The sequence below is a fragment of the Polistes dominula genome, unplaced genomic scaffold, assembly GCF_049000335.1.
Source record: "Polistes dominula isolate Pdom_NZ unplaced genomic scaffold, Pdom_raw_medaka contig_75, whole genome shotgun sequence".
Lineage (NCBI taxonomy): Eukaryota > Metazoa > Arthropoda > Insecta > Hymenoptera > Vespidae > Polistes > Polistes dominula.
In genome coordinates, this window is record NW_028301003.1 from 1,507,752 (window position 1) to 1,521,695 (window position 13,944).

The window sequence follows — 13,944 nt, forward strand, 5'->3', positions numbered from 1 at the left end:
AAAAGAAAAAAACAAATGTTTCGAGAGTTGTCGCACAATTTGTTAAAAAAAGAAAAAAAAAAGAAGTCCCTTTTCCTATTCGGGGGTTTTCACAAAGCACTTCTCGTTCAATGCTTGACGCCGTACTGAGATCCAGCTGTGTCGACTACGAAATTCAAATAGGGGGATCCACTAGTTTCCCCTCCTCCACCACTGTCGCTTTCTCAACGATTATACTTTGTTCCCACCTTTTAAGAAACAATTTTACTTTCAATTGTAATAAACAATACCTTGTCTTCATGGATCGTTAACACCCTGCTTCCTATCCTATTATATTCACGTGACGAAATCATTCCTCTCTTCTACAAACAAATATCAATTTGTAAATTGACATTAAATGAGCATTTATAACAAACAAAAAAGAAAAAGAAAAAAGTAAACACATTTACATTATTTATTACTTTGAAATATTTTACGTGATAGATAATAAATAAATGTTTGATGTAATCGTCAATTTTGAAATAATTTCAGTCAAAACAGATCTTCCGAGTATAATATTTGTTTTTAATTTGTTTTTAATTATTTTTCAATTATTATTGGATCTTTCTATTACCTTTTTCACAATTCATTTCATTATTAACTTATCGTGTCTTATTTTCGTTTAATCACAGAATTCGAACAATTCAACGAATTCGTTTGATTAAACAAACATTTCCTTGATATCCTATGTTCCTCGTGAGTACTCGGCATGATTCGTGCTATCTCGGAAATTTCCATATTATTATATTCCACGATCGGTGAATTATTATAAAAGGTAGAACAATATAATTTGTTTTTTCGATTTTTCTTTCTTCTTCTTCTTCTTCTTCTTCTTCTTCTTTCCAAAGTCAATGTATTCTTATTTATAGAAGATAAACGTTTTATCTTTATCCTATTTTTCCTTCTTCTTCTTCTTCTTCAGACTTAATTTTATCTTTGAAATATAATTTATTCATTGACGAGGCAATATAACGATCATTTTTTCTTCCTTTACTCAAACTGAAATAAAAACAAAAAACAAAAAAATGCAATTAACTTATAATCAATTGAATAATAAAGATATTAATTCTTTTTGTTGTTGTGTAATCCAATTATTAAGAAAGAAAAGAAAATCAAATCAAAATGGTGTATGATAATATTAAAAGAATCTTGAAAAATAATCTAGAAACTTTTTTAATCAAAAAAAAACTAAAAATATTATCATTTTCATCCGATAATAATTAATTTATTAATTATTCGTTTAAATTATTATACCTTACCTATTAGTATTTTTTGAAAGAATATGAGTAGATTCATCAAACGAGCTTACGGAAGATACAGGAAATCGAATTCTATCGGAAAGTTTATCTATCATCTACAAAATACATATATATATATATATGTAATATAAATCGTAGATTAAAGATAATACGTAATCAATGATTACGTATCGATCGATAATTTAATATAATTCATCATTTTAAAATGATATTTATTATATACTCGTGCTATCAAATATGCTAAGAGAGCTTGTGTGACAATTAACGTGCTAGTCATGACGTATGCGATCACAACGATCCTAATTAAAACTGGACTGATAACTTCCGCACAACCGTTCTCATTGATACTTTTAATATCCTTATCCAACATCTCGGAATGTATACATGGAGTCATTGAACGTAGACTACAACAACTGAACGGTACTCCTCGATCGCGGTATTCTTCATCGGTGATTCTTGTCTCATAAATCATTTCGTCGCGTGGTGCATAATCAACCATCTGAAACGATTATTAATTGAGATATAAACTATCTTATCTTTCAAGTTGGATGATACTGCACACAGTGTGAACAATTTTATTCAAATACGTTCAGTAGTTTAGGAATTCATTGCGGACAAACAATACGTGTGTGTGACACGTGTATATACAGACTTATATATTAAGAAGATATTTTAATTATATTATCATTAAATTATAATAATAATATAAATATAATTGTAAAAGGTTATATATATATTATATATTCTGTATTATAATATAGGTGTATAAAACTTAGTATCCGCCATTTTTTCTTTAAGTCATCTGTAGGAAAATAGAGGAATCAAAGTTGTACAACCAATATTAATTATATATATATATATATTACTAGAGGTGTCCCGCCACACGTTGCTGTGATTTACAATCAGTCCGATACACAGGTCTTTAAGTCAACGAATTACCTTATACCGCCATCTGTTAGAATGATATAAACTATCCTATCTTTCAAATTGGATGAAACTGCACACAGTGTGCACAATTTGATTAAAATCGGTTCAATAGTTTGGGTGTCCATTACGAACAAACAACGTGACACGTAAAAGAAGATTTTTTAATTATATTATAATAATCATTATTATAATATATATATATATATATATATATATATATATATATATATATATATATATATGTAATATATGTTATGAACACATTTGTAAATTAATTATTCTTAAAATATCATGTTTACCTGCCAATCGAAAAGAAACCAATCGGTATATGAACTATGGCCGCAACATTGAAATACAAATTGTAATTCGTCTATGGCATATTTGTAGGATGCCATGTTAGCATAGAAATGCATCGAAGCGTTGAATAAATTCACGAGAGTTTCCTTTTTAACGCTAATGTGATAACCAATTGAAATCAAGGTAACAATGTTTAAGACAACACACGTTGTTATTATAAATAAGAGAAATTTCAATAGTTTTTTCGGTTTTATATTACATTGTGGTATTGTGTATCTAAAAACAATAATAATAATAATAATAATAATAATATAATTAATTATTATTAATTATTATTATTATTATTATTATTAAGGGTGTATATGTATGTTATAAAAATTTGAAAAAATATCATATATTTGTTTGCATACTTGCGTATTATACGAACAATTAATATGGCAGTTGGCAAGCCAACGATAATATCGAGCAAGGTGAGAAGAACTGGACGTAAACCACCAGCAAATCGTATAACTTGCCATTCAGCTATTATTTCCAACAGTAGCATGAAAAAACGTTTTATTTCGAAGATTGCTAGGGTAAGGGATACCCCATAAACGAATCTTCCCTCCCAACCACAATTACAAGCAATTGCATTAATTCTCTTATTAAATATTATCGGATCTAAACGACCACATTTACACTTCTTCCACGAATTATTCGACATTCAACACTGCAATTCCTCGAACGTATTTAATAACAAATTATTTGTTTCATCTGAAAATATGTTCAATTGAATTTAATTCATTTTAACATTTTATTTGTATTATATATTTTTTTTTTTAATGATATAATATATATATATATGCAATAAATAATAAAAATACTTAGATATAATATATTTAATTATAATAAAAAAAAAAAGAGGTTATGTAATATAATAATTGTGTGATTAATTATTAGTAATATTTTATATTTAAATAAAAAAAAAAAGAAAAAAAAAACCATAAAAGAAAACAATTCTGTTTAATAAGTATTTGTTTACTATAAAAATACAGACAGTAAAATAATTATTGGCTTTGTCAATATATTGAGTCAACTCGTAACTGTAGTTAATGGATCGTATAAATGCATGTGTGTCACAGAGTTGCATGCATTCTTTGCATATATATGCACATTACATTTGTATGCATATATAAGAACATATGTTTTTGTTTATTTTATTTTATTTTTATTTTTTTTTTTTTTTTAAAGCACAGACATTAAAAAATGAAATTGCAATAAAAGAAATACTCACAACGTTTGGTTTACATTAAATAAAATAAAATAAAACAAAATAAAATGAAATTAAAAAGGAAGATGATTGAAAATGTATCATTGAAAACAAAAATAACCTCAAAATTGAAAAAGGAAGATGATTGAAAATGTTTCATTGAAAAAAAAAAGCAAAATTACCTCAAAAGAAGAAAAAAAAAATAAAAAACACACATTAAACTCTTCCTTCGGATTATTTTTATCGAATCTTTTCGCAAAGAGTTTATTTTTTCTCTTCGATCAATCCTTCGTTTATCTTCTTCCTTTTTTTTTTTCTTTTTTACTTTTTTCTTCAAAAAAAAAAAAAAATAATAAATAAATCTCACGTTTGATAAATTATAATATGACGAGGAGGAGAGATTTCATTTTTTTTTTTTTTTTTTGTTGTTGTTACGATTTTTGGTAAAAGCTGTGTTAAAAGAAAACGAACAGATTAGGAGAGAATGACGTAGGATAAACGTAAATATGAAATTTTTTTTCAAGGTCATCTTAAAAACAACGTTCTACGTATACTTACTTTAAAACTAAAATATATATACCATAGAAAAATTGTTCTAAGAAAATATATTATGGTTATTCACAAATTGATAAATTACTTTTTTTTTTTTTTTCAATTCTTCCAATGGAAAAAGTATAAAATCTAACGTATTTTTTTCAAACGTATATATTCATTTTTTTTTTTACTATTTTCTTCTTCTTCTTCTTCAATTTTATTATTATTATTATTATTATTAAATTCCTTTTGTATTGGATTCTCAGGATACGTGGGAAAATTGGTTTTTGGTTATAATTATCTCTAAAAATAAATATATATATATATACACATACATTTGACAATCGTTATATGTTTTATTATCATGGAGACTTAGAACCCTATAGGAGGGACGCGCCATACATATTGCTGGGGTTGCTATTGGCTGAAAATTTTGGGGGACAGCTTCCGATGCAACGCGCAGCCATGTTTATCTTTAGTATGTATAAATAACGGCTGTGGTTAGTTATGAAGATATAATATCCAGAAATCCTAACTGATTTATTAATATTGTCAATTAAAAACAAATTTGTACGAATGATTAAAATAATTTGTAAATATAATATATATATATAATAGATAATTGTATTTTTATCAAAATTGTATAAATTTCTACAAGTTGTTTTGAAATTTCAAAATACTGTAATGCCCTTTTATCAAATCAAACTTCATTGAATCATTCTTTTTTAATTGATAATAATATTTTTGTCTAACCTATTCTATTTTAATTATAAATTTGTTAATTATCATTAAATATGGTTCATTTTGTTTTTCTGTATTTGATGCAATTCATTATTTCATAATTTTGTCAAACCAATTCACCACTCTACCCCCTCCTACACTATTCATTATTACTATATACAACTTTTATACTATTTAAAATGTTTGATTAATTCGCGCGTAATCACGTGACTACATGAGTTCCTGTCCTCCAAAATTCTTTGGGCACGTCCCTCCTACAGGGCTGTGCTGCCAGATCGTGGGTAAATCTTACCCTCTCCCTGTGCCACTGGGATTGCACACAATGAAAGTTTTCCATGTCCGTGTGTTCGGGATATCGAAAGAAGTCGAGTTTAACCGAAGTTAGCGGGCACGCCGGAGTGGGCACAAGTCCCTTTCATAGGTACCACTCCGGCGTGCCCGCCAACTTCGGTTAAACTCGACTTCTTTCGATATCCCGAACACACAAACATGGATAACTTTCATTGTGTGCAATCCCAGTGGCACAGGAGAGGGTAAGATTTACCCACGATCTGACAGCACAGCTACAGGGTCCCTATTTTGTACTGTTTTGAATATAGTAACATAACGATGCGTGAAGTGTGCATAGCGCGCTCTGGTGTGTGTCGCGATAATCAAGCGATGACGGATATAGTCGTCAAACACAGAGTAAGTGGCGCTCTGTTAAAATATTGGATAGTCAAAAAGGCCGACTTGTTGGATAGGACGACGTATGATATAATCGTCAAACACGCTTAATTGGTTAAATATAATATAATCGTAAAAAAGAATTTTATTTCTTTAATTTTTGATTCATGTTTTTCTTCCTTCTTTTTCTAATTTAGTTTAAAAAAAAAAAATAGAAAAAAAATGTTTACACATGTTTATTACAAATATGCATGTTATATTATAAAAATACTAATGACTAATTTGATTTGAATTAAAATAGAATTTTTTCATTATTTCTCTTCCACACCAATATCACATTTTGTGATGACACTTGACACTCGGTCAAACGTTTTTACAATGTTGAAATATTATTAACAAAATAAATTGTTTACCTTAAAAATTACAAACCTACGAGAATTAATATTAAATTGGAATAAGTATATAAGTAATATGGAAGAGAGATAACTGGGAGGAGGAGGAGTAGGAGGAGAGGAGAGAGATGCAGGGTGTGCGAATGGGAGAGAGAGAAAGACGTGGAAGCACATTTATTGAAAGGTTGCATCAGAACGATAGTTGAGGAGGACGGGAGAGGCAGTGCTGTCAGATCGTGGGTAAATCTTACCCTCTCCCTGTGCCACTGGGATTGCACACAATGAAAGTTTTCCATGTCCGTGTGTTTGGGATGTCGAGGAAAGCCGAGTGTAACCGAAGTTGGCGGGCACGCCGGAGTGACACACTATGAAAGCGACTCGTGTCGTCCGAACACATGGACACGAATCGCTTTCATAGTGTGCCACTTCGTGGCCAACCGCCAACTTCGGTTACACTCGGCTTCTTTCGACATCCCAAACACACGGACATGGAAAACTTTCATTGTGTGCAATCCCAGTGGCACAGGGAGAGGGTAAGATTTACCCACGATCTGACAGCACTGGGGAGAGGAATAGAAGAGAAGATAAAAGAGATTTTGGATGAGAGTGGAATAGGGGAAGAATGGATGAAGAGGGTTGAGAGTATGAGAGAGGGGGAAGGATGGATAAGGTTAGGAGTGAGGATGGTAGGAGCGGGGGTGTGGGACGAGTGGGGCTGTAGGGCGAGTGGTATGGGTGTGAGACGAGTGGAGGGAGTGTGGGACGAGTGGAGGGGAAAGGAGGAAGGGAGAAGTGAAGGAGAGAGTAGTGTTAAGTTAGGTTAAGAATAAAATTGTAAAAGGAATGTAACCCTTCGGGGAAGCAGTAAAAATGTAGCAGTAAAAAAATCTATCTATCTATATATAAATATAAGTAATATTATTTTGCAACATTAGATAGATTCTATTCCGATACTTTATGTCGAAATATATTAATTGTCGAATGTTTTATACCATAAGTCCAATAAGCAAGTAACGGCAAATGTTCGGTTAAATATATAGTAACTATCATTGAATAATTAAAAAATGTACGAAAGATAACTGACCACCAATATTTGATTGGCAATAAATAATTAAGTACGAAAAATTGAATATTAAGTAACGTTTTGCTGAATAATGGCATAGAGTCGTAATCTGAAATCAAAAAAAAGAAAACGAAACATTAGAGTACTGTGATAAAACTATGAAGGGTAGAAGTAAGGAGTAACAACATCTCTTATGGGAGAAAATGTGAAAAAGAAAGTGTCCAGCCTTTTCTATAAATAATAATTTCAAAAAACCTTTCCAGAATGGCGCTGGTGTAGACAGAAGGTATAGTATGAATATAGCAATTGTAAACGAATTGAAGTATGCCGAGTTATGTAATAATGTAGTAAATATAACCTTAAAGAATTATTATGAGAATACGTGTAACTAGAGTGATTTTAATTCGTCAACTGTAAAATAGTACGTTTATTGATTTTTTTAATCATTTAATTTGATGAAAAAGTATGTGAATAACGAGAACAGTTATGGATAAAATTTGTCTTGTGAAATTTGTGTTCCTCGTTTATTTCTCAATCAAAATTTACCCTCTAGGTACTGTGGCGCCACCCTAATTGAATGCATTTCGACGGACACTTTTTCACATACAGTGATGTTACTACTCCTTATCTCTACTTTCCATAGATAAAACATAAAATATTCAAATAAAATATATAATGTAATATTAAAACAATTATATAGAATATTAAGAAAATATAACAAATATTACCTATTTCAATGGAATGATTGTTATTGGTAGTTATCAACGATGTTACATATAACGTTAAAGTGGTAAAAGATGGTGGATCGAGAATTGGATAAAAGGGCCAAAGTCCATCTATCAGTATTTTTCCATTTTTATAGTAATTGTATTTATACTTAATCACATTTGGTATAAATACTTCGTCCAAAACTTTAGAACAAAGGGCACGAGTTTCTTCGACCGTTTCCATGCACAAACTATATCTGGAAAAAAAAAAATAAAAATAATAATAATAAAAAAAAAAAACGGAACATATATTTGTTTAAAAGATAATATAATATATTAATAATTTATACTAACTTATCTTCCATTCCAAGGACATAACAAATTACTCGCCAAAAGTGTACAAAACCTTCCAATTCTTTATCAGTTGCAGATATATGAAGTTGTTCGGTACCTAATAATATATAACCGATAAACCCAAATTGTGCATAAGCCATGTCAGCTTGCGAAGCTTTGCGTATTCCAGCTTCATATGCCCTTCGAAATGCTATACAATGTTTTTTTCTAATTATCTTTAACGATTCTAAAAACCTGAAATACATATACACATGTTAATTATTATTTCTCATAATTCAATTCAATAATAATTCAATATTAATACGAAAAAAAGAAAAGAAAAAAATTAATAATAAATTCAATGTATTTTACTCTTTTTGTTTCAAGGGATCCTTTTTGTACCAAACACACATATGCAATATCGTTGAAATGTATCTTTTATAAGCCATACAAGGTGTACTTTGATGTTTAGTGAAATCGAGAATGTTAAGTATGCTAGGTATTGTTATTAATGTTATTAATCCGGAAAATTTAGAAATCATCATTGTAAAGATGTTATTGTAAAATGTTTGTTGTCCAAGATAAAATTTGTCTGGATCGTAATAAGAAGGTAAATCAATGTCCGAAGAATCTGTTAACACCGGGGCCTTACTTCCTTCATTTATAAGACTTTGAAATCTTTTTTCAATCGCATCTATCAAACAAAAAAATATTATATATATTATATTATATTATTATATTATATATATACTATATATAATATAATAAATAACCCTATACTATATTAAGTACATAGTATAGGTATATAGTATAATATAGTATATTATATAACCTATAATTAATTATTAGGGTGAAACAATAATTATATATATATAAATTAATATAATAAATGACCCTATACTATATTAAGTGCATAGTATAGGTATATAGTATAATATAGTATATTATATAACCTATAATTAATTATTAGGGTGAAACAATAATTATATATATATAAATTAATATAATAAATGACCCTATACTATATTAAGTACATAGTATAGGTATATAGTATAATATAGTATATTATATAACCTATAATTAATTATTAGGGTGAAACCATAATTATATACATATAAATTAATATAATAAATTAACCTATACTATATTAAGTGCATAGTATAGGTATATAGTATAATATAGTATATTATATAACCTATAATAAATTATAAGGGTGAAACAATACTTCATATGCTTATTGTGTTGTTTTAAATAATGTTCCTTGTTTTTGTTTGTTTAAATCATTAAAATGACATTATTATATGCAACTAAATATTAATAAAATGTACAAACAATTAATATATATTTTTTATATAATAAATCATAATTTTTCAAAAAAAAGAAGATTATCTTTCTTGAACAATAATTTTTCAAACCTAACGTACTTATTTGAATTCATTTTATTGACTGTATCTTATATAAGGAAATTTATTAAGATCAAATTGAAAAAGAAAAGAGAAAAAAATTGTTTAGCATGCAATACGTATAAAATACTGTGTATATATACATATATATGTATATATATATATATTTATGTAATAGACGTACGATGAATAATAAAATGAAGACACGTGTCACACTTATAAACGTACACGAATCCTTATGTAGAAAAAAAGAAAATAAATAAAGAAAGAAAGAAAGATATGAGAACAAAGGTGGTAAGCTAATGTTAATCCTTGTAAATACAACACTACTACAATTTCCAAAATAAAATTTAAAAGATTAAATCGATAAGAATCGATCATGTATGTATTTTTGTAATACGTGTGTTTATACATGTGTATAACGTTGTAATAGCTTTTTCCTTTTCTTTCTAACAATACTCTTTTATTATTCAAATTAGGACACGTACGTGGTTTCTTTTTGTATACTACTTGAATCAAAATCATTATCATTTTTTATAGTACTATATCATGTATATATATATATGTGTGTAATATAATTTTATTTTTTGTTATTACATAAAAATAATTTCTATTTTATACAACACATTATTATTATTATTATTTTCGGAATCATTTTCTAAAAAACAAACTTATATAACTAATTTTTTTGTCAATTATATATTATAATTTTTTGCTCTTCTTTATCTTCTTTTTTTCTTTTTTAAATGAAAAGAGAGACAAACACACAAAAAAAGGATGAAACGATTTAAAAATAATTACATGGTTTGTTTGTTAGTAAAACAAAAACAAAAAATAAAATAAAACAGAAATTAGAATCGTTTCATCATAATGTGATTTTAATTGATTTGAAAAAGCGCATAATAAACGGATAAACATCATTTTCTCTAATGAAAATTATTGAACTTTGACACAATTAATCTTATTTATTATTATTATTTTTGATATTATCTAATTATTGTGAAATTTAGATATAATTTATAATTAAACGAGACAAAATAAATGAAACAAGACAAAAAGAAATATAGAATTCAGTGATTCTCAAAGTGGGCAATAATATCGCTCTCTTATGGGCGGTGAAGCAATCTAGGGCAAGGGTCGGCAATCTGCGGCTCGCGAGCCACATGCGGCTCTTGGTATATGAAGCTGCGGCTCGCGAGCCACATGCGGCTCTTGGTATATGAAGTTGCGGCTCGCGAGCCACATGCGGCTCTTGGTATATGAAGCTGCGGCTCGCGAGCCACATGCGGCTCTTGGTATATGAAGTTGCGGCTCGCGAGCCACATGCGGCTCTTGGTATATGAAGTTGCGGCTCGCGAGCCACATGCGGCTCTGAGATATGAAGTTGCGGCTCGCGAGCCACATGCGGCTCTTGGTATATGAAGTTGCGGCTCGCGAGCCACATGCGGCTCTTGGTATATGAAGTTGCGGCTCGCGAGCCACATGCGGCTCTTGGTATATGAAGTTGCGGCTCGCGAGCCACATGCGGCTCTTTGGATTTAAAGTAGCGGCTCTTGATGAGATTTTTTTAATAAATTTTATTATAAATAAAATACGTGTAACTTAAGTTAAATTTATTAAATTTATAACAAATATAACAACAATAAAACACAAGATTGTATATATTTTATTAATATACGAGGAAAACACGTAAATGAATTTCTTTCATTTTTGTCTTCTTCATAAATAAATAGAAATTATGAAAAAAAAAAAAAAAAAACAACAATTTCGTTATTTATAAATAATTGATTAATGATTGATCTTCAATTTGATTTTTATTTTCTCGTGAGATTTTTGATTGACATTTAACCATATGACGTATTTAAATTGATAAATAATAATAAATAGAACGAATTAATTAAAGTTATCTTTCATTTCTTTTTTTTATTTTTTTTTTTGTTTTACGCATCTCTAAACACTTTTTTGTTGCTATTAAAAAAAAAAACAACTAAAAAAAGAAAATGCATTTTTAATCAGAACTTGTAGGACACACGAGCAATAGTCAAGAAAGTTTTTTTTTTATTTTATTTCGCAATACTTCACACGTGTCACAACATTGCATTAAGTTTCACATTAACGTCGTATAACACAACATCGACTAAGATAGTAGTATCTCCTTGAAAATAATTAGCTTAAACAATTTTCTACATTTCTCAATTTAATATTTTTAAAAAAACTAATTTAATGCATTTTTAATTTAAATCAATTATTTTCAAATTCATATTGTCACACGTTTATTTCGAATAATTTTCACTGCTAAACAATTAAAAAAATAATTAAATATACATTTTTTCTTTTTTATTATTATTACTGATAAACTATTAATTAAAAAAAAAAAAAAAAAAAAAAACATGACAAAAAGAAAACTCTCACGATATGATTGACATTATTATTTTTTTGTTTTTTGTTTTGTTTCTCGTCTCGCAATTGATTATATAAAACAATACAACGTTACAATTAAAAATAACAATAATAATAATAATAATAATAGTTATACAATCTCAAACTAACGATATACTTTTTACTTTATTATCCAATTGAATGAAATATTATTATTATTATTATTTAAATATATAAAAAAAAATATCATGAAAAAACAACAAACTGTTTTATACTGTTTTAAAGAAAAAACAAATTTTCAAAATACATTACTCACCTGACATTTCATTACAACTCTTCTTACGAACCTTGGTTAATTTATTATTAGAATTATCTTGCATGTTTACAGTTAACTAAAAATAACACAACTAATAATAAATAAATCTGTTGAACAAACTGACTATTATTCATTCACTCTGATGAATTTGATTTAAGTAATGTGTATCGAATGAAAGAAATAATTTTTGAACAAACATTAAATAAGTGTCACTGAAGATTTTCTGTTGACTGTATATGTTTCTATTCTTGTGATGTTGCTTCATCAAAGTTCATCCTAAAACTGATGGTAGTATTCAATTCAACGTTTATACTTGCTGTTGGAAAATATTTTTTCACTTGCTGGGGTGGGGATGAAAAGAGAAAGGTACAGTTGGTAATTCAAGTGGGGATAAGTTTCTTCAAGAGAAAACGAAGGTTCTTTCATTCACACATATAAATATATATACATGTATATGTATTAGTATAACATGTATATAAGGATTATCATTAAATCAAAGTTTTCTTATTTTCATTTTGTTTTATACTTAGTGTCGAATTATAATTATGAAAATAATTTAAATAATCTCTCGTTTCGAGATATTTAAAGATAGATTCATATATTTAAACATTTTATATGAATTTTTGTATTAATATTGAAATAAAAAAAAATATATATATATATATATATATTTAATATTGAACGATTCATTTTTAATAATATCGTAAAAATTACATCAATGTATGTAATTTTATTAATTAATTAATTAATTTATTTATTTTACTTTAGTTAAAAATTAATTTATTTTTTTAATTTTCAAATAATGTGTTTTTTGTTTAATTTGGACAAAACGATTTTCATCATGATGGGTACATTTATTCTTCCCAATGGAATTTTTCAGACGATCAAAAGTCTGTAAAATACTGTATCCTTTTTTTTTTTTTTTTTTTTGTCAAAATGGCCGCCGTAGTAAATAATCTCCTGAGGCCTTCACGGCGAAAGGCATCATGATGATTTTTAGCTTTGGTTAAGGTAATCTAAAATTAGAAAAAAAAACTGGTCGGAGCGTGTTCATAAAACATGTATCTTCTAGTTGAACTAAGAAAAAACTAAAAAGTCAAAAAAAAAAAAATCGTACATTGGCACGACTCAGACAAAAAAGTCGGATTTTTGACCACTTACTTTTTTTTCAAACGATTCTTGGATCAAAAATGGCAACTTTTTGATCATTTTTCTGGCATTTTTTTAATTCAACTAGAAGCTAATATTATAAAGAAAATGTGTGCTAAATTTCATATGAATCGGTTGAAACCCTTTTTCAGTTATCATCTTTACAGCACAGTTTGAAAAAAGACGACAGTTCGTTTCGAGAAAAACGCGTTCAAAGTTTAGCGCTCGCGTTTAGCGCCGAGTTAAGGCTAGACGCTTAAATGAATTTTTAATCGATAAATAATGCGAATTTTATTCTTTAAATTTACAGGCATATTTTTCAGATGATAAACTAAGTGTTTATGAAAAAACAAAAAAAATCGATTTTTTTTTGTTATTTTACACGTATCGCCATCCTTAATCCATTACCCACCCATTCGCCCCTATGGCTTCTTTTTCGAATGCATTTTCAAATTTCTTTTGTTTTTTTTTTTTTTAATAACTGCAATTTCAAAATGAAATATATTCGTTC

The 13,944-nt window shown here is 27.9% G+C and overlaps 2 protein-coding genes across 3 annotated transcripts; both read right to left on the reverse strand.

Moving 5' to 3' along the window:
* Positions 1–495: 495 nt before the first annotated feature.
* Positions 496–5,435, reverse strand: LOC107067354 (uncharacterized). Of its 2 annotated transcripts, XM_089173851.1 has the most exons (6): positions 4,309–5,435; positions 2,912–3,254; positions 2,504–2,777; positions 1,501–1,776; positions 1,278–1,372; positions 496–1,017 (listed from the first exon to the last, which is right to left on the reverse strand). In XM_089173851.1, exons 2-6 carry the CDS (start codon positions 3,202–3,204, stop codon positions 906–908), a joined length of 1,050 nt encoding a protein of 349 aa, XP_089029977.1. In that variant the 5' UTR covers positions 3,205–3,254; positions 4,309–5,435; the 3' UTR covers positions 496–905. The 2 variants fall into 2 exon arrangements, with proteins under 2 accessions (XP_089029977.1, XP_089029978.1); XM_089173852.1 differs by lacking the exon at positions 4,309–5,435 and having other exon boundaries at positions 2,929–3,053.
* Positions 5,436–5,818: 383 nt separating this feature from the next.
* On the reverse strand, positions 5,819–12,579 carry LOC107067353 (uncharacterized). Its single transcript, XM_089173850.1, has 5 exons — positions 12,285–12,579; positions 8,559–8,880; positions 8,208–8,441; positions 7,875–8,110; positions 5,819–7,255 (listed from the first exon to the last, which is right to left on the reverse strand). The coding sequence occupies exons 1-5, from the start codon at positions 12,346–12,348 to the stop codon at positions 7,026–7,028; spliced, it is 1,086 nt and encodes a 361-aa protein (XP_089029976.1). The 5' UTR covers positions 12,349–12,579; the 3' UTR covers positions 5,819–7,025.
* Between the last annotated feature and the right edge of the window lie 1,365 nt (positions 12,580–13,944).

Coding starts and splice junctions, on each gene's coding strand:
- LOC107067354 (XM_089173851.1), bottom strand. CDS start 3,204: ATGTCGAATAATTCGTGGAAGAAGTGTAAATGTGGTCGTTTAGATCCG. Junction 1,777..2,503: donor GGTTTCTTTTCGATTGGCAG/GTAAACATGATA, acceptor TAATCGTTTCAG/ATGGTTGATTATGCACCACG. Junction 1,373..1,500: donor TAGCATATTTGATAGCACGA/GTATATAATAAA, acceptor TGTATTTTGTAG/ATGATAGATAAACTTTCCGA.
- LOC107067353 (XM_089173850.1), bottom strand. CDS start 12,348: ATGCAAGATAATTCTAATAATAAATTAACCAAGGTTCGTAAGAAGAGT. Junction 8,881..12,284: donor GAGTTGTAATGAAATGTCAG/GTGAGTAATGTA, acceptor TTTGTTTGATAG/ATGCGATTGAAAAAAGATTT. Junction 7,256..7,874: donor CAATCATTCCATTGAAATAG/GTAATATTTGTT, acceptor TTTTGATTTCAG/ATTACGACTCTATGCCATTA.